General features: G+C 40.7%; 1 protein-coding gene across 1 annotated transcript; it reads left to right on the plus strand.

The window, feature by feature from the left end:
• The first annotated feature begins 850 nt into the window (after positions 1–850).
• mcm7 (minichromosome maintenance complex component 7) lies at positions 851–20320 on the plus strand. Its single transcript, XM_041796870.1, has 15 exons — positions 851–1079; positions 5310–5389; positions 9259–9423; positions 11371–11495; positions 11577–11757; positions 11841–11978; positions 12068–12217; positions 12310–12424; positions 13148–13279; positions 13715–13798; positions 14000–14211; positions 14287–14552; positions 14633–14801; positions 17116–17225; positions 19762–20320. Exons 1-15 carry the CDS (start codon positions 1049–1051, stop codon positions 19985–19987), a joined length of 2184 nt encoding a protein of 727 aa, XP_041652804.1. The 5' UTR covers positions 851–1048; the 3' UTR covers positions 19988–20320.
• Positions 20321–26165: the final 5845 nt, after the last annotated feature.

Below are 26165 nucleotides of genomic sequence, written 5' to 3' on the forward strand. Positions count from 1 at the left end.
AGGAAACAAGTAGTATGTAATGGCAAAGGGTAGTTTAAATGGGTAAAAAGTGGCAAAAAATGAAAAAAAAAGGGATAAAAGTGGCAAAAAATGAAAAAAAAGGATAAAAGTGGCAAAAAATGAAAAAAAGGATAAAAGTGGCAAAAAATTGGGAAAAAAGGAAACAAGTGGTATTAATCGGCAATGGGCAGCTTAAATGGACGAAAAGTGGCAAAAAATGGGATAAAAGTGACAAAAAGATGTAGCAAAAATTAGAAAAAAAATGGGAAAAGGGGATATTTAATGATGAAAGGTAGCTTAAATAGGTGAAAAGGGGCAAAAATGGGATAAAAGTGGAAAAAATGGGGAAAAGAGGCAAAAGAAGTTGTAAAATGGCCAAAAAAATATATGAAAAAGGATATTTAATGGCATTATAACTGAATAAGAGGGAAACGCAGATGTTTAAGGACATTTGCAAACCAAAATATCCAAAATATATTAATGTTAAAAATGTTTAAAGATCAGACATAAATGTTTGAAATGTTGTTTATTTGTTCTTATTTGAATCCTTCTTGTGGGTGGGGGTCCACCGAATGAATAATTTCTTCTTGGGGGGGGCTCACTCTTCCACACTTTGAAGCCCGCTGCTCTGTGACACCGCAGAGCTCTCCAGAATGTTGAATTGGTTTTATTTTTGCTTCTTCTTCCCGTGTTTAAGTTCACACTCAGGTCACTCCGTTCTATGAAATCCAATCGCCAACTTTCGCGCCATTCCTCACTGACAGGGCGGAAGTTCCTCTGGTCACATGACCCGCGAGTTGCCACAACTTTCGCGCCACCATAAAATCCCGCCCCTAAATCCTGGAAGACGCGTCCTGGTTGGTCGACGCAGACGTCAGACTCGCGCCACTTCTTGCACCGCGATTTGAGAGAGCCGCGTCTGAATGAGAGCAGCACCGCTGTGCTTGTAAAGTGAATAAACTACGAATTTAAAGTGGGATTTTGTCCAGGTGCCGCTCGAAAGGTCTTTTATAAAGTTTGCTTCACCTGAGGGTCGACGTGTGCAGCCATGGCTCGTAAGGATTATGCCGCAGAGAAAGGTAGGGGGCTTTTTCTTACCAGAACGGCATGGCAGCAACAGGTTGTCCAGCTTCTAAACCTTTAGCAACCAGTTACCTTTAAAACTGTCTGGGCGTTATTGTAGGCATACAGCTACGTGTGTGAACGATGAAAACTATTAATCTCACTGAAAATCTTAAACTTTGTTGTGAATGTGATTTACTTGCAGTTATGTTTCCTCCCTATCCTCGCTCTGCCTTTCTAAACTCCATTACTGATAGCTTAATATCAGGCTCGGTCCTAGCTAGTCTCCATGTTATAAACCCAACCAGGAGACTTCATGTACTTTGTAAACAGTTCACTTTTCTGTGCGTTTAACACGTCGGTATCCACACAAGCTTTGTATGTGAGCGTGACTGCTGAGTGACCCGGATGGATCCGCTTAAACAAAGGAGCAGGCGCCACAGAGAAGCACATGTCAAACAATAACCTGCATTTAAGTTACTAAAGCAAGCTTCTGCTAGCTCAGACTTTAGGGGGTTAACTATACCTGTCTGTTATTTTAGTGTATGATTTCATGGGTTAATATACTCGTGAATTTCCAAGTTAATCTGCACAGAATATAGGGAGAACAATCCTAACAATAGGCACTAAGTAACAGTCAGCACGCTTTAAAGCAAACGGCTGTCCCATTATTACCACTGTGTGATCCCCATTTGGCTTGGGACACTGATTTATATGTAATAATTCATGGTAACAGTAATTTGTGTTTCTATGTTGCACAAAATTCCAGTCAACATGATAAATATTAACAGTTATTTTCTATTAAGAATGAAGCTGCTAAATAGACATGGCCACATTTAAGTCATTTTAAACCTTTTATAGCTTAGGATGAAGGATATTCAAACCACAAAGCCCAGCTTTGGACAGTAAAAAGCCCCGTTATAATATAATAGTGTTTGTTTGCTTTATTTCAGCGAATTTAATTTGCCTGATTAGGAACTTAAAATGAGTATATATGTAAGGGTGCGACTTACTAATGAACAATAGTCCGCACTAGGGATGTCACAATTACAGATTTTCTTGGCACGATTATTGTCAGAGAAATAATTACGATTATCATGATTATTTTTGCATTAATTAATGTCACACTTCCATGAAGAAGTAAAATCACATGAACACTCCTTATAGGTCTTGAATTTAAATTTATTTCCATCTTTGGATGCTCTCATAACAAAATAATATATCAACAATGTAAAGTAGCCAAAAAGTGCAAGAAAAGTGATAATAATCCCATTTGGCATTCAACTAAAATCACATCTGCTGTTAAAACAATGAATAAATGCAACAAATGCAAAGCAACACGAAGGGGTGACACACGGATGTTTAACTGTTGTTTTCTTTCAGGGCGAGTTGTGCTGACGTACCAATATTGTTTACTGCATAATATTTTCTGGAAATTGACGGTATTTAGGAAGCGTTACAATGAACTAATTGTAAAGTTTAATACCGTGATTAATTGTGAAAATGGGTAATCGTGACATCCCTACGTCTTATGTATTATAAAAACTCAATGATTTGATCTACATATTAAACCCAACCTCGTCTCCATAATTCATAACCTGGAACTCATAAGCTTCCTGGCTGAATTTAACCCAACAACTGACATTAGAAATTCCTAGTCATTCTTAATATGATCGCTGTCCTGCAAAATTTACATTTATGTCCCAAATAATCGATTCACCCTCTATAAAATATAGCTTATTGTAGACAAGTTTGTTATAGAAAATAGAAGTATAAGTCTAATCTTTGCATATCTTAAATGCTCTGCAGTATAAGATACTTTATTGATCCACAGAGGGGAAATTCTGGCATTGCAGCACCTAGGGCTGTACGATTTGCAAAGATAATCTAATTACGTTTTTCCCCAAATATTGTGATTTAATATGCGATTATTCTTGGGTTGATCTTATGTATTTTTACAACAAATTCAAGCAATAAATAATTCCATAAATAAGACCCTGTGTATTGGAAACAATGAAATTATTTTCTGAAGCAATTAATCCATGGTAGCATGAATCTGAACATGGGGGTCCTAAAAGCTTTAAGCTATAAAGGAGGCGCTGGGGTGGAGGAGGTGAAGCTGGCTACCAGCTGATCAGGGCTAGGGTGTGACTTTAGTGAAGTAACGCTAGGCTTCATCAGTTTTAAGGCCCATTAATGCTCAACGTTACATACGGATCCGTGCTCCGCGTTCATTTCGTCCACATTTCTTCCATAAAGCTTACCGATACAGGCCAAACGGAGCAGTACCACTGGAAACCGTGGGGGCAGTGTTGCTGTCACTACCCGATACGTAGCTCTAGCGAGACACAAAGAAGAAATAACAATGGCGGAACTTTTTGAGGAAAAGTTGAACGGGTTAGTTAGGAACGCTGCCTCCGTTTCTGTCTTTTATGGAAGAGGTGCATTATCAATACCTCCTCCACAGTCGCCATGTTTGTTTTTGAGTTTGTTGTTGTCATAAACTTTTGACAATGCCCCCCCACCCCCAGTGTATTGGTTAACCTCCATGCCAACGTAAAGGACGTATACATTTTCGTACTAAAGGGAGTATAACTGGACCTTTAGATAGAATAAGCTAACTATTTCTCTGTATTTTGAATTGCAAATGTGATGTCAGTTGCTTTTTTAAGGGCATTGTCGGTTTGATGTCACTGAATTGATTAAGAAAACATACATAAAACACAAAACGGAGGATTTTTTTTTAAAACCATTATTTAAAAAAATGACATTTGAATGTTTGCATGATGGACAGAAAATCTCTGCCACTGTAAAAAAAAAAAAAAAAAAAAAAAAAAGGATTTACCAAAGTGGTATTTTGACAGAGATTTCAATTTAAAGAAATGTAGCAACTTCTGCGAATTGAAAATCGCAACAAGCAGTTGTGCGATTAAATCTAATTAATTCCCCAGCCCTAGCAGCAACACAAGAGGAGGTGGTAAAAATAAAAGTAGGCGACAAAAAAAATAAAAAAAAATAAATAAAATTAAGACAGGGTTGAATAATTTATGTTGACGCGTGTTGATCTTATTACTGCGTCATACATCAGGCTTTTTAGTGACTTAGCACTAAAACCAGCAACTTTAAAACAATAGACTTTTCCATGGCTCAGTTTGATTGGAGCTTGTTGGATAAAAGCAATAAAAACTTACATATCAAACTCTCAGTTATGTAATTATTGATGGACGCTAGACATTATTTTAGGACTGTTCTTTAGCCTCCAGTCTTTATTTAGGACTTTCCAGGCGCTGTAACTGGGTATTTATTTTGCACAAACTTTGCAGTGGTATCAGTGTTATGAACTCTGTGCAGTGTTAGCGCCTTTAGAAGTTAGCGTCAAACGTCTCAACCGTCAGGGATCATCAGCGTCAGTCCGCGTCCTCTTACCGCTCAGTGATTATGTTGAGAACAGCCGCTAATATCGCAGGGCTGCCTCTGTTCACCTCCGCTAGGCTAACTTAAGCTAACGTTAGAAGATGGCTGGCCGAGGGTTGAAAACAACAGCACGGACTACTTTGAGTAGCGGACGGCTCGCGGAGGGATACCGAAGTGACGAGGCACAAAGCCATGTGCTGCTTTGTTTACAATAACATCCTCGAAGAGAGAAATAATAAATCAGAGCTGCGGATTTTTCTCCCCAACGGCAAAGTAAGTTCGCTGTTTGAACCGTCGTGCTCGGGTCGGTTTGGCGTCTTTAGCCGTGGGAATGTTTATTGTCAGTACTTGTGGTTCTTTCGAGAAGTGAGGCATGTTTTCCTTAAAAATGGACACTGAACTGAGCGCGCCTGTTGTTGTATTTACATCCTCACTCCGAGGCTATCTGCTGTAACGGCAGCCTCTCCTCTCTAAAAGTGTTCTAGTACATTCACAGCAGAGGAATGTGATTCATGTTCAGCATCAGTGGTAGTTTGAGCTCCTCAGTAAGCTATAGTGACTCATCGAGATTACAGGATGCCATGTTACTCAACAAAGGGGGTCGTCGCAGGACAACAAATTAGCCCCGTCTGTAGGCCCACTTGTGGTTGTTGTTGATGCACATTTTAACAGCTTACAAACTAAAAACGCAGCTTTAACATGAAAAGGATCATCTGTTTACAGGGGTGTTCTTCTTTGTTTGTCCCTGTAGCCAGCATAAAAACAACAGTGTCTGCTGGATATGGCCTCTGTGTTCCTGCTGTGAGATGAAGGTGTTGTTGTTTCTCTTGTAGAAAAATGCAAACGGTTCCTGCAGGAGTTTTACACCGAGGATGACAATGGCAAGAAGGCATTCAAATATGGCGCTCAACTTGTAAGTATATTTAAAAGAGGAAAAGCTTTTCTTTTACCTGTATTTTGTTTCTACTGTGATCAAACAAGTGACTATATAATGAGGACAAATCAGAACAAATGAGCATCTTACTGTTACTGCATGTGTGTAGATTATTTTTTTCATATTGTTTATTTTTATTTAAGGAAAGTCAGACCTGCTAACTACTGTTTCATTAAGGCCTCTGTTGTGTAAAGCTCATTCCAAACAGGAGCTTTGACTGTTGGTCATCATCAGATTGATATTACAGCTGAACAATTTGGGAAAATAATCTAATTGCGATTTTTTTTTTACCCAATATCGTGATTGCGATTCAATACACCATTATTTCTTAAGTTACATATCTCATGTATTTTCCAACAAAAACACAATAATTCTTTCTAAACTATAACCAACACAATATTAGATTACACGAGGGCTGAACAATTTTGATGATTTTGACTTATTTTGCAAACTGGATATGAATTGTTGTATTAAAGGGAATGATGATTTTATGTAATTCTCATATTTAGCAAGAGAAACATACAAAAATGAAGAGAATAGGACTTTTTTGTACACTATTCTAAAAAAATATGCCACTTGAATGATTGCATATGTAACGCATAATGTCTCTGCTGCTAAAAACAATTTAAACTGGTATTTTTTTAAGGTTTATTTTGGGCATTTTTGTGCCTTTATTTGATAGTGGAGGATAGTGGATAGAGTCAGAAACAGGGATGAGAGCGGTAAAGGGGCTCAGGCCAGATTCGAACCTGGGCCGCCCGCGTACATGGGGCGCGCCTTAACCAATCGGCCACCTGCGCCCCTTTAACTGGTATTTTGACACAGATTTCAGGTAAAACAAATATTGCACCCTCTGCGATCTGAAAATTGCAGCAGGCCATATTGCGATTTAATCTAATTTGCGATTAATTGCCCAGCCCTAATTGATATTAGTATTACAGGTTCACAAACATCCTCTTTTTAAAGGCTAGTGAATCACGTTAATGATCCTGTACATATAATGAATAATGATGGGACTAGAGGCCTAGAACTATTAACATTGATAGAGAGGTGGCTCTTTATTGGAGGCCATGAACAATAAAGGAAAGAAATAAATATAAAGAATAAATCGGGGCATTTGGACATTTTTGTTGTTGAGTTAAGGCCACTGTCTTTTTTCCATGTCTAGTATAGGGCTGGGCAATTAATCACAAATTAGATTAAATCACAAAAGTTGCATTATTTCTTAAACTTAAAATTTGTCAAAATACCAGTGTAATACTTTTTTTTCAGGAGATATTTAATGCATATCATGCAAACATTCAAGTTTTTTTTAGAATAAATATTCCTGTTTTACTTATTTGAAATAAGAAGACATGAAAAAGATCATTCCTTCAGTATAGCAACTGATATCAAATTTGCAATAGGAGCCAAAAAAATCCCAATTAGTTATTAGTTTTAATTCTTTTGCCCCAGTATGTTTTTGTAGAATTTTGTGAAGGTAATAATATAGAAATTTATTGCTTGTGTTTATTGAAAAATATACAAGATGGGGAACCCAAAATAATCACATATCAAATTGCAACATTGGAGGGAAAAATTGCAGTTAGAGTATTTTCAAAAATCGTTCAGCCCTAGTTTTGTATCATTATCATGGCAAATATATTATGAGGAAGGAGTGGGCGATATGGGAAATCATCACAATTTTTATGGCTTGATCATGATCTCAATTTTATAGCAATTCTTTGTAAACCCAATTTTTAAGGTCTATTTCTGAATCACTGACAACTAAAGAGAGAATTACAAATGTACTTCCTCTACAATAACTTAAATGCACAAATAATGAGTTTCTTATTAAACTCTGTTCTTGTAGTTTTTCCTCTGCAACAACCAGTAGTATGAAATATTAAAATATTTGCCTTTTATAGTTGGCACCACAAATTAAATGGGATCTTTTCTGAATATTTAAGCATTTTTATATCTCTGCATTCACCATGATAAACATGATTTTGTTGTGCCCTCTTAAAAAATCTTGTTTAAATTATTACATAATGTGCATTATAGGAAGAAGCGTATAGCTTTATACAGGTAGCCTGTTCATGTGCTGTATTATGATGGCTGTGTTCAGAGACGAGAAAGAATAACAAGAAAATGTTAACATAACCCAGACTGGAATTAGCTTCTGTCATAAATGGGCATGCAGTGAAGAGGTAACCTTATTTTACTTGGCTATAATGTTGATTTTTATTCATGAAGGGGTTGGGAAGTAGTTTATTAACAGACAGATTTGGGTGTCACACACACGTATGCTGCAGACTAAACAAGGGATGAAGATTTCCAACCCAGGGTCAATTCAAGTAACGTAACATGCTTGTAAATAAATGCAGCGTCATCATTAGGAATGCTGTCTGAAACATTTTTAAATTACAGCTGAGGTCTAAACATCACCGCCACCCTCTGTAAAGAAAAAATTATAAAGTTTCACTCTAGACATCCGTACAGGTTCAGCCTCATGTGGAGATGCTTTTTAATAGCTTAGTAAAACACTGAAACGTAGAATATCTGCTTTAACACAGTAAAAACCCACTAGATCTGCCTCCACTGCTCTCTGTGGTACATGGTCATGCAGGGAAGACCGCGATGCAGAGGGGTCACGTGTCTCTGGTCTCTCACCTGTTTGACTCTCAGGATGCCGTCTTTTGACATCATCCAAGTTTGCAAACTTTGTGCAGATCGTCCTGATAACAGTTCCTTCACCCTGACAGTTCAGGAAAAACCTGATGTATTTCTCTATAGCCCAGTTAGCGCTTTTTTAAGTCCTATGTTTCATTTTCAGCCATCAATCCCAGCTTCACCCAAGCAGGAGAGTTAGAGTGAACGTAGATCTAGTCAAGTAGAATGCATTTCTCTCAGCTTCAGGACATCACTGATGCATTTTTTTTTCATGATCTAAGATCATCCCATCGCTCACCCTTATTTGAAGATGCAATGCTCGTGTATAGACTGGTGTCAAGATTAATTGTATTAATCACAGTAATGGTTCCTAATTAGTGCATTATTGTTTTTGATTGTGATTTATCTCATTTGTATTTGCATTCTTCATCACACTTTGGTTATTTCACTACAGCGTCTCCCTGCAGACACAGTGATGTTAAAAAAAGCATCAAAACAGGAAGTCAATGCCCCTCGGTTGAAGACAGAAGAAATACCACAATGACAAAAGGTTTAACACCTGAAATATGGAATTTTAAAATACAGTTAAAGGGATTTAACCAACCAGATTAACAGGAGTTCTGAGATTTTGGATTTAAACGTTGCTGTCATTTAACAGTCCTTGTATAAACCTTTAGACACCTGTTAGAAGGTGATTTCAGTGTTACAGGCTGATGCTAATCCTTTAATGGCTCCTGATGCACGTTAAATGTTCCGCTGAATCCAATGGACAGTCTTAAAATAAAAAAAACTTCTTTAAACTAGTTGTACTGACAAAAACCTGATGTTTAGTAGAATGGGCAAATAATTATTTATTTTTTTTTTTTTTTTAAACTCAGGTTCTCATTCAGTTATTGATCCTATGACTATCTTTAGACACTGATGTTCTCCCACCTCAAAGACCTGAGGCCAAATTCAGAGGTCTTCCTCGTACAAAGTGTTTCTTCTAGTGATGGATTTCTGAGAATATTCCTAGAATCACAACATTTTCCCCTTAAATTTAAGACTAGAGTGTATTCTAGTCTCTTAAATTAAGCTGCCTTCTGTTAGATTGCATTATAAACTCTAGGCTCAGAGAGTCCAGACGGCTGATGGTGGTGTTGCTCTGCAGTGTCTTCGTGTAATTGACTCATTGAATGCTCCGTCTATGCCTGCAGGTGGCGCTGGCCCACAGGGAGCAGGTGTCCCTCTATGTGGATCTGGACGATGTGGCCGAGGAAGACCCCGAGCTGGTGGAGAGTGTCTGTGAGAATGCCAAGCGCTACACGGGCCTGTTCGCCGACGCCATCCACGAGCTGCTCCCCGAGTACAAAGAAAGAGACGTACGTTTGAACAGGAGGAAAATACAGGATCTTTGTTGATATGCCAATATTTTAAACTCATTTTAGCAAATACAGATGTTTATACTGATATTTATGGAGTTTAGACCTAGAATTTAATTTCTTAGAATGCATTAAAAGGTTATTGTGGGGGATTTTGCCTTTACTCTGATAGGATGGCTGAAGAGATAGGGGGAGGTTCTTTACTGGTCTGGCATCAGCTCATAGCATTGCTTTATAAAAAGTCATGGCCCAAATTTCTACATTTTCCAAACAGCCAACACTTCTAACTGTAGAAGTGGGCCGTTTAGACTGAAGATGGAACAAAGATGGAGACCTGTTGTTCAAATAAAAGGATAAAAGTGTCACCACACTACTAGGTATTAAAATGAAGTGGTTTTAAAGATGTCAGAGTCAAACATAACCCTAATCTCAGAGGAGAATATTCCTGAGCCTGGGTGCAGAATCTGTAAAAGCTCCATCACCTCAGTGTTTAGATTTTCACCCGGGCAATTCCAACAAAGTTGGTCAGATGACCTCAAAACTGCTGTTTTCACGTTTAAAATCTCAGATAAATGAGATCGGGCAAGGCTATTAAAGGTTTAAAATCAATTCTAAAATGGACCTGAAGCTGATGAAGGGAAAGAGAAGGGGAGTAATGTGCTGTAGTCTGGTTGCCTCCAATGTCTGGGTGAATAATGAAGCAAAGCTGTCATAACCGTAGCGTTCATAAGCTCAGAAAAACACCTGAGATTAAGATTTTATCCTTGCTGGAATCCAACAAACTTCTGCGTTCTGGCATTCTCTCCATTCTAACGCTAACTTGTTTGTGGCGCCAGTGTCATGGTTATTGCTGCGTCATTTCTTGCTGCATTCCTTTTGGTTGGATTGTCATCCCGCATTGTGAGATGGTTGTCCTAAACTTCTGAAACTCCTGACCATGACGGCCATCTGTCAGCCTGTCTCGGTGCAGCGTAGGACCGCCGTTTTAGAGCTGAAGATGTCAACACGGTTGGGACATGCAGCTGCATTTTGTTCAAGTTGATGGTGTCTAACTGAAGAAGCCACAGCTGCAGTAGACCAGCTTGGAACTGAAGGAGTGGAAAGCGTTCTCAGGGTTGTGATGGCTCAGGAAAGATTTGCATTGAGCTTTTCATAACTACATTATCAGTTTGTTTATTAAATCTTAGATGGCTGCCAAAAATCCCTCCCAGAAGACAAAGCCAACCATAGCAGCATCCCGCAAAATAAATCTGTTTTTTTCATTATTTAAATGAATAAATTTGGGTCAAATGCTGTTTTCTAGCAGAAATGCAGTAAGGAATTTTGTGCAACACTTTTGGCTTCATTGGAAGATGGATTTGTAAATCGTCCAGGTAACAGCGAGAAGATGATTCAACTGAATTCAAAACACTTCAGGAGCTGATCCTGCAATCAGTGTCAGAGACTTTAGCATCTTTATGTGAGCCTGCTCAACAGAGTTAAACCAGACTTCCAACATTAACAGCCGATATATTTAACATAACAGCAGACATGTTCAGATCTACCACCACTGGTTGCTTCTAATAATGCAGTCTTCCCATCATCAACCTTTACTTACGCCTAAAAAATTGTAATTGTGGTCGTACTCGAGGGAAACCTCAAAGACAAACTGAGGGGAAATTAGTCAAGATAATGACTCAGATGATCAGACTAATGATTGCAAATCTCTAAGAGCACAAAAGCTCAAAGTGGGTTAGCCTGGTTCAGGGTGAACCTGCAGGAATTAACAGTCATCACTCTCGGCATGGGCGTTGAATAAGACTGTAATCGTCCATTAGGAGATCCATAGATAAATAAACTGATGTTTCTCATGCCTCTGTGCAGTAAAGTCCAGACGAGCTTGCTGTAGAGAATTCTGGTCACCGTGGCTGATCTCAAACTTACTCGGGTCTCTTATTTGACTTCCAGACTGTGGCCAAGGATTCTTTGGACGTGTACATTGAGCACAGGCTGATGATGGAGCAGAGGGGCCGAGACCCCGCAGACACCCGGGACCCTCGTAACCAGTATCCACCTGAACTCATGAGGAGATTGTAAGTCCAGTAAAATTAAGGCTTGAACTTCTGCTGTGGCTTCCCTGCATATAAATATAACATCATGTCCTCCATCCACAGCGAGCTTTACTTCAAACCTCCCAGCACCTCTAAACCCAAAGTGGTGCGAGATGTTCGAGCAGATAGCATCGGGAATCTGGTGACCGTTCGAGGAATCGTGACTCGTGCCACTGAGGTCAAGCCGATGATGGCGGTCGCTACGTACACGTGTGATCAGTGTGGCGCAGAGACGTACCAGCCAGTAAGATTGCTTTCTGATGTTTACATCCTCTGGATATACACGCCTTTGTTTATCTCTCTGACTGTACCGCTCTTCTTGTTCAGATCCAGTCCCCCTCCTTCATGCCTCTCATCATGTGTCCCAGCCAAGAGTGCGTGACCAACAAATCAGGGGGTCGGCTCTACCTGCAGACCAGAGGCTCCAAATTTGTGAAGTTCCAGGAGCTGCGGATTCAGGAACACGTAAGAGACCAAATCCAGGAGTCGGCAAAGATTGGTCGGTTTTTCCTCACTTTCCTGTGAGCTTACAAGCTTCTTCTGTCATCCTGCAGAGTGACCAGGTCCCAGTCGGGAATATCCCAAGGAGCATGTCCGTGTACGCCCGCGGAGAGAACACGCGCCTGGCCCAGCCAGGAGACCACGTCGCCATCACAGGAATCTTCCTCCCTATGCTGCGCACAGGATACTCACAGGCTGTCCAGGTAAAGACACTGACGTTTACTTTAGCAGAGAGCAGCAGCAGTCAAAGGTCTATGAAAACATCCTATTTCATCTTCCTGTGTTTGTCTTTCAGGGTCTGCTGTCAGAAACCTACATGGAGGCTCACAGCATCACGCTCATGAACAAGACAGAGGACGACGAGCTCGGCAACGAGGAGCTGAGCGACGAGGAGCTGCGCAGCATCACAGGTCTGACTTTGGGGTGACTCTAACCTCCGATTTCCACATACAGCGACCACGTTGTGATCCGCTGGCGAATTGTACTGTGCCGCAAATCACTCCCTCTCTAGTGTCTCAGAGCATTTCCTCAGCTGGCGCTCCAGATCAGCGTGTGCCTGGAGCGTCACTTCGCTCCCCTTCGTTTGAGGTCTATTTTCAGCGCCTGCCGCTGCCAAACCGTGTCAGTACTTTTGATCAGAAAGCTTCAAAAAAAGGAAGTCACAAGCGTAGAATATCCGGTTCTTTCAAAATAAAACACAATGCATGGACTCCTGGTCGTAAATCATCACTATATCAACATTACATCTCATCCTGCAGCGAGAGCAAAGGGTCACCGGGAGGTCAGTGGGCCACAGAGCTACAACGGTGTCATTGGCAAGGAAAAGTTAACTTTTGGGGGCATTTAGCCAGAGAATTTTACATAAAACCACAGATCCTTTAAGCAAACATCAACCTTTTAACTTCCTAATGTACTCACAAAGGTGGAAGCAATAATATCATGGACTTATACGGGAAAGGATGATAAATTAACCCCAAAAAAGTAAAATAGTCGCTCTCCTTACGTCGGCGACAACCTGCGGCGCTTCAGTGTGCAGCGCAGTCGTCCTATATGGAAATTGCGGGGGAAACCCAGAGCGGCACTGTCCTGGTTGTTTTCCAATAATCAGTGGTCATGTGGTATTTCTGTTGCAGATGAAGGATTTTATGAGAAACTAGCAGGATCTATTGCACCGGAGATCTACGGGCACGAAGACGTGAAGAAGGCTCTCCTGCTGCTGCTGGTTGGAGGAGTTGAACAGGCGCCAAAAGGCATGAAAATCAGAGGTGAGTTCCGACACTTTACCTTTTAAGCTTTCTAACTGCATGTATATTTATGCATATATTTCTATTTTTAATGCTGTATGCCTACACTTAGTGCATTTATATGACTTAGTGTTTTATTGCATGGTCTTGCAGAACAGTCATTACATCCCACTGACCATCAGCATTATTCTGTCCTAGTCCTAAATTCTGGTATCATCGACTCTCTAAACTGCCATCTTTATAAGAGCGCTTCTTCGAATATCTTTAGAGTGAAATTCTGCAGCATGTCTGGTATCTTTAAGTGGATTTTTGTTCAAATCTCAGTAGTTGGAAGCGTTTTTTGCAGGTTTAAAGTCCTGACAGTTGTGTCAAACCCCCGTAACTGTGCCTTTTCTCTCCATCAACCATTTACCCATTTACCGTTTATTTATAACTGCAACGATCCTGGTCTTTAAGGTAACATCAACATCTGCCTGATGGGGGACCCCGGAGTCGCCAAGTCCCAGCTACTGTCCTACATCGACCGTCTGGCTCCTCGGAGTGAGTTCAGTCTTGTTTGTTGGACTAGCAGTCCTGATTCTGGTTTAATGTTTTATGCGGTCTCTCTATTTAGAGTTTAACGGTCAAATATTAACTTTTGATTGGCTGTTGTGGCTGGAGAAGGGCAGTGTAAAGAAAAGAAGAAATCCTGGTTTATTTTGAACGTCCTGACTCCCTTTACTCGCCCTCTCCTGTCTTCAGGTCAGTACACCACCGGCCGCGGCTCCTCCGGCGTCGGTTTGACTGCTGCCGTGATGCGTGACCCCCTGACCGGAGAGATGACCCTGGAAGGTGGCGCCTTGGTGCTCGCCGACCTGGGCATCTGCTGCATAGACGAGTTTGACAAGATGGCCGACGCCGACCGCACGGCCATCCATGAAGTGATGGAGCAGCAGACCATCTCCATCGCCAAGGTAACCAGACGGCGGATCAGTGAAGAGATTTTAACGCTGTGCCGTTCTTCCACTAACATTTCTGCTCCTCTTCAGGCTGGCATCATGACCTCCCTTAACGCTCGCTGCTCTATTTTGGCGGCCGCCAACCCGGCGTATGGTCGCTACAACCCGAGGAAGACCATCGAGCAGAACATCCAGCTCCCTGCAGCGCTGCTCTCCCGTTTCGATCTGCTCTGGCTGATCCAGGATAAACCTGACGCTGATGCCGACTTGCGCCTGGCTCAGCACATCACCTACGTCCACCAGCACTGCCGCCAGCCTCCCACTCACTTCACGCCCATCGACATGAAGCTGATGAGGTGAAGACGTGTACCCAACAGTACTTCTCATAAGGTTTAGTGTTTTATCTTGACTAAAACAGGATCTGTTCCCCCCTCAGGCGTTACATCGCTCTATGTAAGAAGCGGCAACCCGTGGTTCCTGAGGGTCTTGCCGATTACATCACAGCGGCGTATGTAGAGATGAGGAAAGAGGCCCGAGTCAGCAAAGACACTACCTTCACCTCCGCTCGTACCCTTCTCTCCATCCTCCGCCTGTCCACAGCGCTGGTGAGAAAAACTGCTGCTGTTGGATCAGAACAGTAGAAACCCGTTTGTGATAACGGGGTTATTTTAGGTCCTTGACAAAAGTCTTAGAAGGTCTGATAATTATCCTGAGAGGTCTGATATTTTAGAAAGTATTTCTTCTGAGGTTTTTCTTTATCCAATCCATTGTTGATTTATTATAAAAAACTATGATGAAACATGTTCGTTACCAACCTCACTGATGATAAAAACTGATGAAATAGGAAATAAATTTCTTTAAGGAGACTAAAACTATTCTAAAATGTACATGCAGGACTGACGGACTTTCAGATTCTGTGACATTTCTCCACGGTGTGTACCCTGCTGTCAGGAGAAAGAGCAGTAGGAGGAGCTGATGGGTAGCTTTTCTGTGTATTCCAGCATCTCTAAAGCAAACTAAAATCTGGTCGGCCTACCTTCAAACAATTAAAAACCGAAGAGCTGTTGAGTAGCATGGACTCCTGATAGCTACTGTTGATGATGTAGATTAATCCTCTTCAGTCTGGGTCGGAGCAGCTGTGATAAAAACTCCCAGACTTTGTAAGAAATCCTCTCATTTAAAATTATAAATCCAAAGTAGAACTGCGCTTTAAAATCTGGACAAACTCTGATTAGTGAGCTAAGCAAGGTGACAAATGGAAACACTGATGTGTTTGAAGACGGCTCAGTCATGATCGTGAGGACCGCGTTGTCATGACAAGAAAAGGCGCGTTTGAACCATAAATCATAGGCGCTTGTTTTCCCTCTGAAAGCCCTCCGTTGTGCTTTCTTATGACTATCCATGCCCCCGTAGCTCTTACTGAACATTTTCTAGTGAGCCTGGAGCTTGGCTGACTTTCCGGGGTTTTCAAAGATTAAATCCATACTAATATTGAAAGTATTTTTATCAATTTTATAATCAATTTTTTTAATCTGCCCTGCAATTAGCTGGTTAGCCTGCCGCCATATACAATCCCAGAATGCATTGCAACTGGGCTGTCAACCACTTCCAGGCTGTTCCATTGTCGGGTGTTGAACTGCCCATGTGCAAACACTTTGATACCGTAGAAGAGCCTGAATGACTCAAAAGAGAGAACGAGACACAGAATGGCCGTGACGTGTCCGTCAGCCATTAAAAGCACACGCTCTAACTCCCTAAAGGGGAAGCACTTTTTCTTGTAAAACTGAATATTTTGGAGACTTTTCTTCACAGAATGATTATGTTTAAATTCTTCAGTCCCAATGTCATGGGAGAACAAGTTTGTGCAAGAAAAACCCTCAGTCATTTACTGTTTACGATTCAGGATTAGCTCTCTTTTTGTCTTTGTAGTTGCATAACTTTTTTGCTGCTGATGTTCCAGAAATCATCAAATCTTAGCATTTATGGTCAAAAACGTGTCACATCTTAATTTTTGACTGTTTGCCTCACAGAGTGGTTTTAATTTCTCCGTTCTAGTTTCAAATGTTTCACTTTAATTTTTAAAAGTGTGGAGGAATCCTGACCTGACTGAAGTGTTTTTATCACCTGTTATATTTCTCATATTTGTGTATTTTGTCATGAAATGGGGGCAGTAGTAGAGATTTTGCAGGTGTTCCTCCTGCAGCGGTCCAGTGTGTGATAAAGTGCTTACAGTGCAGGTAGTGATGATAACCTGGCCTACTGCAGTGTGAGCACTTCTTTCCTACGCTGGATAACGGCCTACATTTCCCCCAGGAAGGATTTTAGTCCTGAAGGTCTAACCAAAGAAAATATTTCCAGTGGAGTGCCTCTGCATCGTCTCGGCCCCTGGAGGCCAAAAGTGCTGTTTGTGCAGGTAGCAGTCATCCACCTACTGCAAAACCAGCACTTCAGGCAGACAGGAGGGCAGTGTGCTGCACACATGTGTCCACTAGAGGGCAGTCTTCGGGTCTGAGAGTTGATGGTGTTAATCCCTACCTGTGCAGGAGTGATCTGTCTGGTCCCGCTCAGCTTTGCAGGGTGGGCAGTCAGCCTGTGTTCATTAGGAGCAGCTGTGCAAACCCATGCAAAACTGACTGTGTCCAGAACGGCCATCTTTACACTCTACATGAAAAAACTGATTGAGAGTTTAATGAAGTGTTGGAAATCGCACCCTGTTGAGAGATTAGCTGGTGTTGAGAGGCGGAGACTTGGGCAATTGCTGACCATCCCAGAGGGCATTGCACTTGTCTCGGTCTGACAGTGCCGGCACAGCGCAGCCATCGTTCTTCAGGCTCCTCTGCTGTCTGAGTAACTTCCCTCTGTGACGCACAGGCACTTATATTCTCTGGTCTCGCTCTTTCCTCTGTGGCCGTTCTGCAGGCTCGTCTCCGCATGGTGGAGACGGTGGAGAAGGAAGACGTCAACGAGGCCATGAGGCTCATGGAGATGTCCAAGGACTCGCTGCAAGCGGACAAGTCCAGCACCACGAGGTGAGTTCTCCTAAAACCTCAGACTTTTTAACGGCCGTTTTTTTATTCAGCTCTAACTGCAAATAAACGAGTGACCGGATGTGGTCCAGGTCTTTATGAGACCCTCGTATACCTGTAAGAGTAGCTGCGTCTCCTGGAGGAAGCTGTAAAAGTCTTCTGGGTTTTTATGGAGCTCTGTTCACACGGCAGAGTGTCGGTGGCGTGTTCGAGTTTTTGAAATATCCGTGAGGTTCAACACGAAGGAGGGAGAGACGGGAAGGCATGAAGTACCTCAACACGGCCTCAAGTGTGATGAAATGTGAGATTAAAAACTGAAATTTGGGAAATGCACATGGACAGATAAATGAACTTTATTGATCCAAAACTGCAAAACATTCTTTGCAATGACACAATGATACAGAGATATATGTTCAAAGATGGAGCGTGAAGAATGGAGGTTGGAGGTTTCCCTATTCAAAGATGATCCATCCGTGCATGCAAAAACATTTTAATCCTCATGAAAATGTAAACACAGTTGCATGCTGTAAAGAGCCTGAAGTGTCATTTTACCGCTGTTTCTCTATGATAATCTATTTTTAAAGATGGTCCAACTCTGGTCATGTTGATGCTGTTGTCTCTAGAGCAGCAGCAGCTGTGTGGTCCATTATTGATCCACAGTAACCTGCCATGCCAGATGGACTGTTGCATATCTCCACAGCATGGATATTTCACATTCATCTGGGAAAGCTCCCATAGTTTCTGCCTCGTTCTGTGATGACCCTGATTGGTCTGGTCAGTTTTCAGTGGTTTCAGGTTGGAGCTTTGCCAGATGAATCTGCCTATTTGTGCGCATAGGACAATCTTAGATCATGAAGAAATGAAGAATATCAGCGATCTGCTAAACTGAGAGATCAGGAGAATCATATTCTACTTGACTAGTTCTATACTCACTCAGCCCCTCCCCTTCTGGTTCAGTAGGGGAATTCAAGGCTGAAAATGAAACTGAAACTTAAGACTGCGTCCTCTAGAAGAACTCTTAGGCTCCGTTCACACTGCAGGCTTTAAAGCTCAATTCTGATCTTTTTTCAGATCTGTTTTTTTTTTTTTGCCTGTTCACACTGCAGTCAACTTTCAAAAGATCTGATTCAGAACCACATAGAAAAGTGGCCTGATTCTGATTCGAAAAGGTCATTTTAATGTGACTTAAGCAGTTCTCACTGTCAGAAAAAAATCAGATACCAGTCACATCTGAGCAAAAAACTCAGATTCAGGTCACTTTTACCTGCAGTGTGAACGTAGCCTTACTGGTCTGTATGAACTGCTTCAGGTTTTTCTAAACCGTCAGGGTGCAAAGAACGGTGATTTTGACTCTCTGCAGAGTAGACAGAGACCAGAGCCGCCTCTGTTGTCTTCACTGCATGATCATGAATCCCAGAGTGGTTTAGAGCAGATCTAGTCCAGTCATTTTAATTCTTAGTCAGTCCCTCCTCCTCTCCTGATAACCGTTAACCTCTCTAACAGAATCACAAGTGAAACTTTATAATACCAGTCTTTTTACAGAGGGAGGCGGTGATGACCAGGACGTCTGGATTTAGTGGTTCTTTAAGAATGTTTCAAACAACATAATTGATTTACGGTGCAGGATTTACATTAAAGATGCATGAAACTCCTGCAGCTCTCTCTCTCCTTCAGTCTGCAGCAGGTTTGACACTAATGTCATCACTCTGTATCTGTTAATAAATGATTCCCAAAACCTTTTTATGAATAAAAATAAAGATTACATTAAATTAAGATAAAGCCACTTCTGCACAAGCATGCATCATAGAAATACATCCAAGTTTGGTTTAAATTTGCTCAGTTTTTATAACCAAAGCTAATATAACTGTCATAAATACATCATATGAGCAGGAGTTCTGTCTATAGTCCACAATTTAAAATAAATATTACAGTGTAAAACTGCCTGAACACTAACTAGATCCTTAAATACAGAGGACTCAAAACAGGGATATAAATAGTTAGGTGCTTAAAATGTTCTGGAGAAAACCTTCTTATCTGGGCTTTAGAATGTCAAATATTTTAATATTTCCTGCATTGATCGAAAAGTTGATGCTTATTAAAAGTATTTAAAAAATGGATTACTTTAAAGCTCAGTTTTTGTGCATTTAAAAAATGCATGCTGGGAAATAGTTTGTTTTCTGATCAATGACATAAAAATTAACTTTAAAAATTAGAATTAATAAAATCTGTATAAAAATGAGATTGTGATCACGCTGTAAAAATATCCTAATTTTTTTCCCCCACATCGCTTACTCCTACTGACTTCACGTGTTGACAGGAGGTCAGAATGCACAGAAAACCCTCAGATTTTAAAAATACATGTGTGGACAACGCCTGAAATAAACCCCCTAAGTTTAACAGATTTTTATTTTCAGTCTTGTTGGAATCGTGGAGTAAGTAAAGTGGCCGACCTTTAACTGAACCTTTCTGCTGCCAGGTTAAAAACAAACCCTTCCTTCCTCTTCTCTAATTCTCCATCTATCTGGTTTTCTGTGTTTAGGACTCAGCGCCCGGCCGACGTCATCTTCTCCCTGGTACGGGAGCTCGCCACAGAGGGCGTGGCGGGCCGCGGTGGAGCGGGTGGGCTCGTGCGCATGGCCGAAGCGGAGCAGCGCTGCGTCTCCCGCGGTTTTACTCCGGCTCAGTTCCAGGAGGCCCTGGAGGAGTACGAGGAGCTGAACGTGTGGCAGGTCAACCAGGCTCGCACTCGCATCACCTTCGTCTGAGGAACCCGGGACCACTCCTCGTTCCTCTATCAGCTGATAAACTCTCCACAGGGGGCGCTGCAGACCTCTGTTTGTGTAATAAACGTTGAGGACAGCCGGGACTTTTTTTGGCATGGCTTTATTCTTGATTTCCTGCTGTTGGAGCTCCAGAGCTTTTTATATTCCTGTTGCTAAATGCTTGTAAATATGAAGGTCAGAACATGGTAGAGTAGCATCTCCAGTCCAGAGCTGAAAGCTTCTAGTCTCTATGACTCTGTAAATGTTTTAATGCAGATAAACTGTCAGGCAGCCTTGTACTGAGACGTATAGTTCTAATAAATGGATGGTTCAATACTCGGCTTGTACTTCATTCAGACTCTGAGTGTGTGTTTGATGGGACAGAGGAACAGCTGGTCCGTTAGCGGAGGAGCCTCGCTGTCATAATGACAGGTTCCAGAAACTCTTAACACGCTTTCTCATAAAACTCTCCAGCATACTGAGCTTAAACTAACGGTTGTTTTCTTATCGTTTGGTCTATAAAAGGGTGACAAATGGTCATCACTGTTTCCTTAGGCCCAGAGGGAAAGTCTGTAAATAATAATGGCAGCACACTTCATAAGACTGAAGAACAGGGCGTTTAAACGGGACGTTTGTGTTTATTCACACCAGAGAGAAAGGCCAGAGAAAAACACCCGAAGTTTCTATTTCATCCAAGTTTCATCCTTTTTTATCTGTTGGAGCCCCTAACAACACATTAATTACTTAGATGAAGAGGCTGCAAAACTCACATTTATGCTCTTCATCAGTTTAGTTATTTATCCAGGGACAGTGTGCAATGGCATTGATCATACAAAGTAAATGAAAACATGGTTAAACCAGATTTAGAGAGTCGCTAATTTCCATCTGTTGTTCCACTTAAACTGACACAAAACATAAAAGTACCAAAAACAAAGGCAGACACCTGACAGGACCACAGCTTACAAAAAAAGTAAAAAAAAACAAAAACACTATTGATCATCATAGAGGGCGATAAGTCCTACTAAGAGCAAATTATATAAAGGTAAGAAAGTAGTCTAAAATTTTCACATGTATTTTAAAGGCTAAGTCCTAACACACTCGATAAATAAAACCATGACGAGATCCTGTTCTATGAGATAAAGAAAGTGCAGAGCATTATCATCAAATGTCTACGGTACAATATTATCAATATAGAAATACAGGAAGGCACTTGATATGACCATTACACATCAGCAACATCAAAACCACAGTGTTAAATAAATGCATGTATGATGTTACCATGGACTGGTGTTTTTCAGCAGGATTATAAAAGTTCTCCTTTTGTGAAGGTTTCTCCTTTTTCTGTCTCATGTCAGCGGTTACTGGAAGATTATTCTAGATTAGGAAAAAAGGCATTTTTTTGGTTTGTGAAAAACTCCAGACATTATTTTGGGAAAGTCAAGAGGGTCATTTTTCAGCATTCCCTGTACTGCTGGACCCTAATGTGGTCTGGGACAATCTAGGACAGGGGCCATCAAGAACATCTGCACAAGGGCCAGATTTAGTCTCGACAGAAACTCTGGGACCAGGACTTTCAAATACACAAAAATTAAATATTTTGGTCTGGTTAACATATTATTGTATTAGTATTTGTATCTTCTTTCAAACACAGGACATTTTAATCATTACCAGTGAGATCTATCCCCATCATCTATCATGCAGCCGGCCTGACAACAGAACTGACTGGACCCCTGAAATCCCAGAGACCGGGCTCTCCACATGGGTGATTTAACATGAGTACTAACTAATTTTACCCCTTTTTTGCCTCTTAAACCCCTTTAAACCACTTTTCCTGCATGTTTTATCCCCTTTGTGCCACTCTTCTGCATTTTTGCCACTTTTCTTCAATTTTTTCCACTTTTTAACCTCTTTTCATCACATTTTTCAACAATAGTTGCAACTTTTAACCAATTTTTGCCACTTTTCACCCACTTATGCCACTCTTTAACCCTTTTGCAACTTTTCTGCCTATTTTTTCCCTTGTGTGCCACTCTTGAACACCTTATCACTAATTTGCCAGGCTAGTTATAAAGTATTTTGCCACTTTAACCCATTTTTAATACTTTTTGTCCCTTGAACCCAATTTTTGCCACTCTTTAACCCCTTTAAACCATTTTTTCCTTGCATATTTTATCCTCTTAGTGCCACTCTTTAATTCATTTCTGCCATTTTTCTTCTATCTTTGCCTATTTTTAATGCATTTTTATTACTTTTTTGAACTATTTTTGTCTTTGCAACCAACTTAGGATACTTTTTGCCGCTTTTTCCCTCTTTAACCAATTTTTGCCACATTTTAACCTCTTTTCACCACTTCATCTGGTTATTTTTGCAGTACTTCTGCCAACCTTAGCCCTTAGCTAAATATCTACGAATTATGAAAGTAAATTTCAGTAGAACAGATCAAATGTTAAGACATTCTCAAACTATTTTAATATTCATTGTGTGTGGGACAGACTTAACAGCTGCAGACATTTAAAGCCAAAGGATACTCTTAAAACCACAACATCTTCTTTTCCTCCTTTTATGAATTTAATGATCTCTCGGGGGCCGGACAGGGAGCTTTGGGGGGCCTGATATGGCCCCTGGGCCGCCAGTTGATGATCAGTGGTGTAGGAGGACATGAGCTTTTGTCTATTCCAGTATAAAGGGGAAGTGTGTTTAGGCCTAGAGTCCTTTTCATAAAGCCTGTTAAGTTCAAGTTCTGAGTCTGTTAACCCTGAGATTTCTGCCTCAGAAACTCGAACCTAAGAATGAGAGCTGGGCTGACCCTCCCTCTCCTCCCTAAACCCTGAGCTCTTATTTACCTGACTTACCTGGAAAGTGACTGAGCTAATGAGGCTGCGAGAGCTTGAAGTGGTAGAAACAGGAATGGGGCCCTTTGTTTTTGACAGTCGGCATCTGGCAGAGCTTAAAACAAAGATAAAAACCAGCGTGCCTCACCTACAGACCTGTTTCCTCAGTGGATGACGTCCACCCCTTTCTGCACCTTCCAGGTTTTTTGTTCACAGTTTCGCTCTTTTCACTTCACTTTTATAACGTTTACCAGCTGCCATCCCCCAAAATCCCTGTCATATGTCACAATGCAATGAACTATGGGTAATTCCCTCATGCTAAGTCTGCAGAGATGCCCAGTCATGGAAAGGGTGCATGAAGGTCTCAGAAAGTCTGCCACACACACACACACTCACACACTTGATGTTTGACGGCCCTCAGCCATCACAGACTTAGCAAGAGTGTGCCTCAAAGTCAGTGAGTGTGTGTGTGTGTGTATGTGTGTGTGGGTGGACATTGAGACTGGGCCCTGATCAGGTCTGATTCACTAGGAACTAGGGCTGAAAGGTTGGGGAAAATAATCTAATTGGAATTTGATTAGCAATTATTCCTTAGACTATTCTTAAAATTTGGCACTTATATGATTACATAATATATATTACATAACATCTCTGCTGTAGAAAGAAGTTTTAAACTGGTATTTTTACACAAATTTCATGTTAAATAAATATTAAACCTTCTAAAAACCCATGTTGTTTGATGAATATATGTAATTCATGCTGGATTAGATCTATAACAGTGGACACAGTCTTCTACATGTCATTGATAAACAGCAAAATTAATTGTGAATTTTTTTACAGTGTGATTTAAAAAGGAAAAAGATCCAGTTTGTTCTGTTAAAGGGATATTTCAGTGTTTTTGAATCAAAGTCATATAAGGTGTCTAGCAGTAATAGTGACATTAGCCTCCAGTGGTTTTAGTGAGCATTGCTCCTTTAAGAAGGACTCACTGGTTGTACCAGCCACCAGGCTATACAGCGTAACAGATGGGTACGGTTTCCTGGAATTTAGTGAGTTTGTGGTTAAAAAAGGGCCACACATAGAGACAGACAACCAGGCATGCTCACATTCACACCCACGGGCAATTTAGAGTCACCAATAAACCTGACGAGCGTGTGGTGGTGGTCACCAGGAGAGAACCTACCTATCATGCCTGGGGAGAACCTGCAAACTCCGCCCAGAAAGGCCCTGACCAGGAAGTGAACCAGGAGCTAACAGCGCTAACCCCTGCACCACCGTGCTGCTCTGGCCCTCAAAACAATGTTGGCTCAAACGTAGACTCTACCAAAACATTTTCAAGTGTTTTATTTTTACCCAGAAAGCCTCTGTGTTTTTGTCACTGTTTAGCAGAGCAGGAGCTCATAACTGGTAGACAAAAGAGAGGCATTCTGGGTAGAAATGAAATGCTTCTAAAATACCCATCTGCTACGCTGTAAAGCCTAGCTTCCTATCATCCAGAGAGTCCTGGACAGAAATGTGTTTTAGAGGATTTTTTATGTAGCTTTAGGTCTAAATGCTTTCTGGGGAGGGCCCGTTAACAGAGCCTTTACTTATTTATTTATTTATTTATTTTCAAGCTTGCCAGATACAATGCTCACTGATCTGTGATATCCAGGAATCAAACCCAGGTCAGCTACTTGGAAGGCAGCTATGCTCAACATTATACCAGCATTGCCCTATTTTATTCTGTTTTGTTTTGCTTTATTTTGTTTTATTTTTTGTTTTGTTTTAATTTAATTTAATCTAATTTTGTTTTACTTTGTTTTATTTTATTTTGTTTTATTGAAATTATTTTTTGTTTTATTTCATTTTATTTATTTAGTTTTATAGTTTTGTTTAATTTAATTAATTTTTTGTTTTAATTTATTTTGTTTTATCTCATTTTATTATGTTTAATTTAATTTTTTTGTTTTATGTTGTTTTATTTTATTTTGTTTTACTTTGTTTTATTTTAATTTGTTTTGTTTTGTTTTATTTAAATGATTATTATTTTTTGTTTTATTTTATTTAATTTGTTTTGTTAAATTTAATTTAATTTTGTTTTTTAAATTAAATTAAATTAAATTAAATTAAATTAAATTAAATTTAATTTAATTTAATTTTATGTTTTTCTATTTTATTTATTTTTTTATTTTTATTTTAAGGGGCCCCATGATTCCTGTGGACTGTCAGGCACACATCCAGCTGAGAACCAAGGCATCAGACAAAGACACAGAGAAGCTGGTTCAGAAATAACAAAAACAGTAAAAACTGAGGACCAAAAACACATCAGCTAAAATAATCCAGGTCCAGGCGCTAAAGATGTTTGATAAAATAGAAGACCTTTAATTCAAAGAGATAAGAACATTAGAAATAAACATAATAAGTAGTATTTCTAATGTTTCTATGAATTTAAGGCCTTTGAGATTGTTCAGACCATCTTCAGTCCCTGGATTATTTCTGTGGATGATTTTGGTCTTTAGTCCCATCTCTTTTTCTGGAGTTTTCCCTCCATGAGCATCGATGATCTGAGGAACAGCAGAAGCTCTCCATCTCTTTAACAACCCACTTTTAATGTACAGAATTATAAAGGCAGCTTTAATGGAGTCTGGTCGACTCAAACAGGCTTTAAGTTTAGGACATGTATGTTTGTATGACAACATCCTGAAAGAATGTCCTAGTTTTACGAGCTTTAAATGTACTTTTAGCACGCTGAGACTTATAAAGCCTCCTTTACATCGGTGCGCTGATAGAGAGCCCTGCAGTCACAGATGTTAGAGAAGCAGATGTTCATGGTGTAGAAATAACCCCCTTTTAGAGCTGATGCTGCTCCAGGACTCTAAAACACATGATTAATGTACAGTTAAGGCTGAGCACGCCGTCATCTCTACATTTTTGTCTTCCTGGCTGAGTTATTGTGTTGGTCTGCAGCATTTTCCCCTCGGTTGCAGTCGTCCCAGCAGGTGCTCCTTCCCTCTCAGACTTAATGGGGAGTTTCCATTTGAAGTCTGCTCTCTTTACGGCCTGGCTGCTGAAAGCACCGGGGCTTTTGTCCTTAATTGGCGCCAAAGGCTCCTTATTAAAGCTTATAAAAAAGAGAGGGAGGGGTCTAGGATCTGATGGAGTCCTATTGGGCAGAGGGTCGAGTTTCAGGGGTTCTGACTCACGGATCTGTATTTAACCCCAGCGGCCCTTTGGAGCAGCAAAGACGGCCTCCTGAGACAGGTGAGTACATGATGATGATGCTGGAGCGCCTCGACTATCAGGTGAACTTCATCTCCTGCAGCAGCTAGCCTGTTTTTTACTGACTCACTCCTCTCTGAATCACAGGG

The sequence above is a fragment of the Cheilinus undulatus genome, linkage group 10 (genome assembly GCF_018320785.1).
Source record: "Cheilinus undulatus linkage group 10, ASM1832078v1, whole genome shotgun sequence".
Taxonomy (NCBI): domain Eukaryota; kingdom Metazoa; phylum Chordata; class Actinopteri; order Labriformes; family Labridae; genus Cheilinus; species Cheilinus undulatus.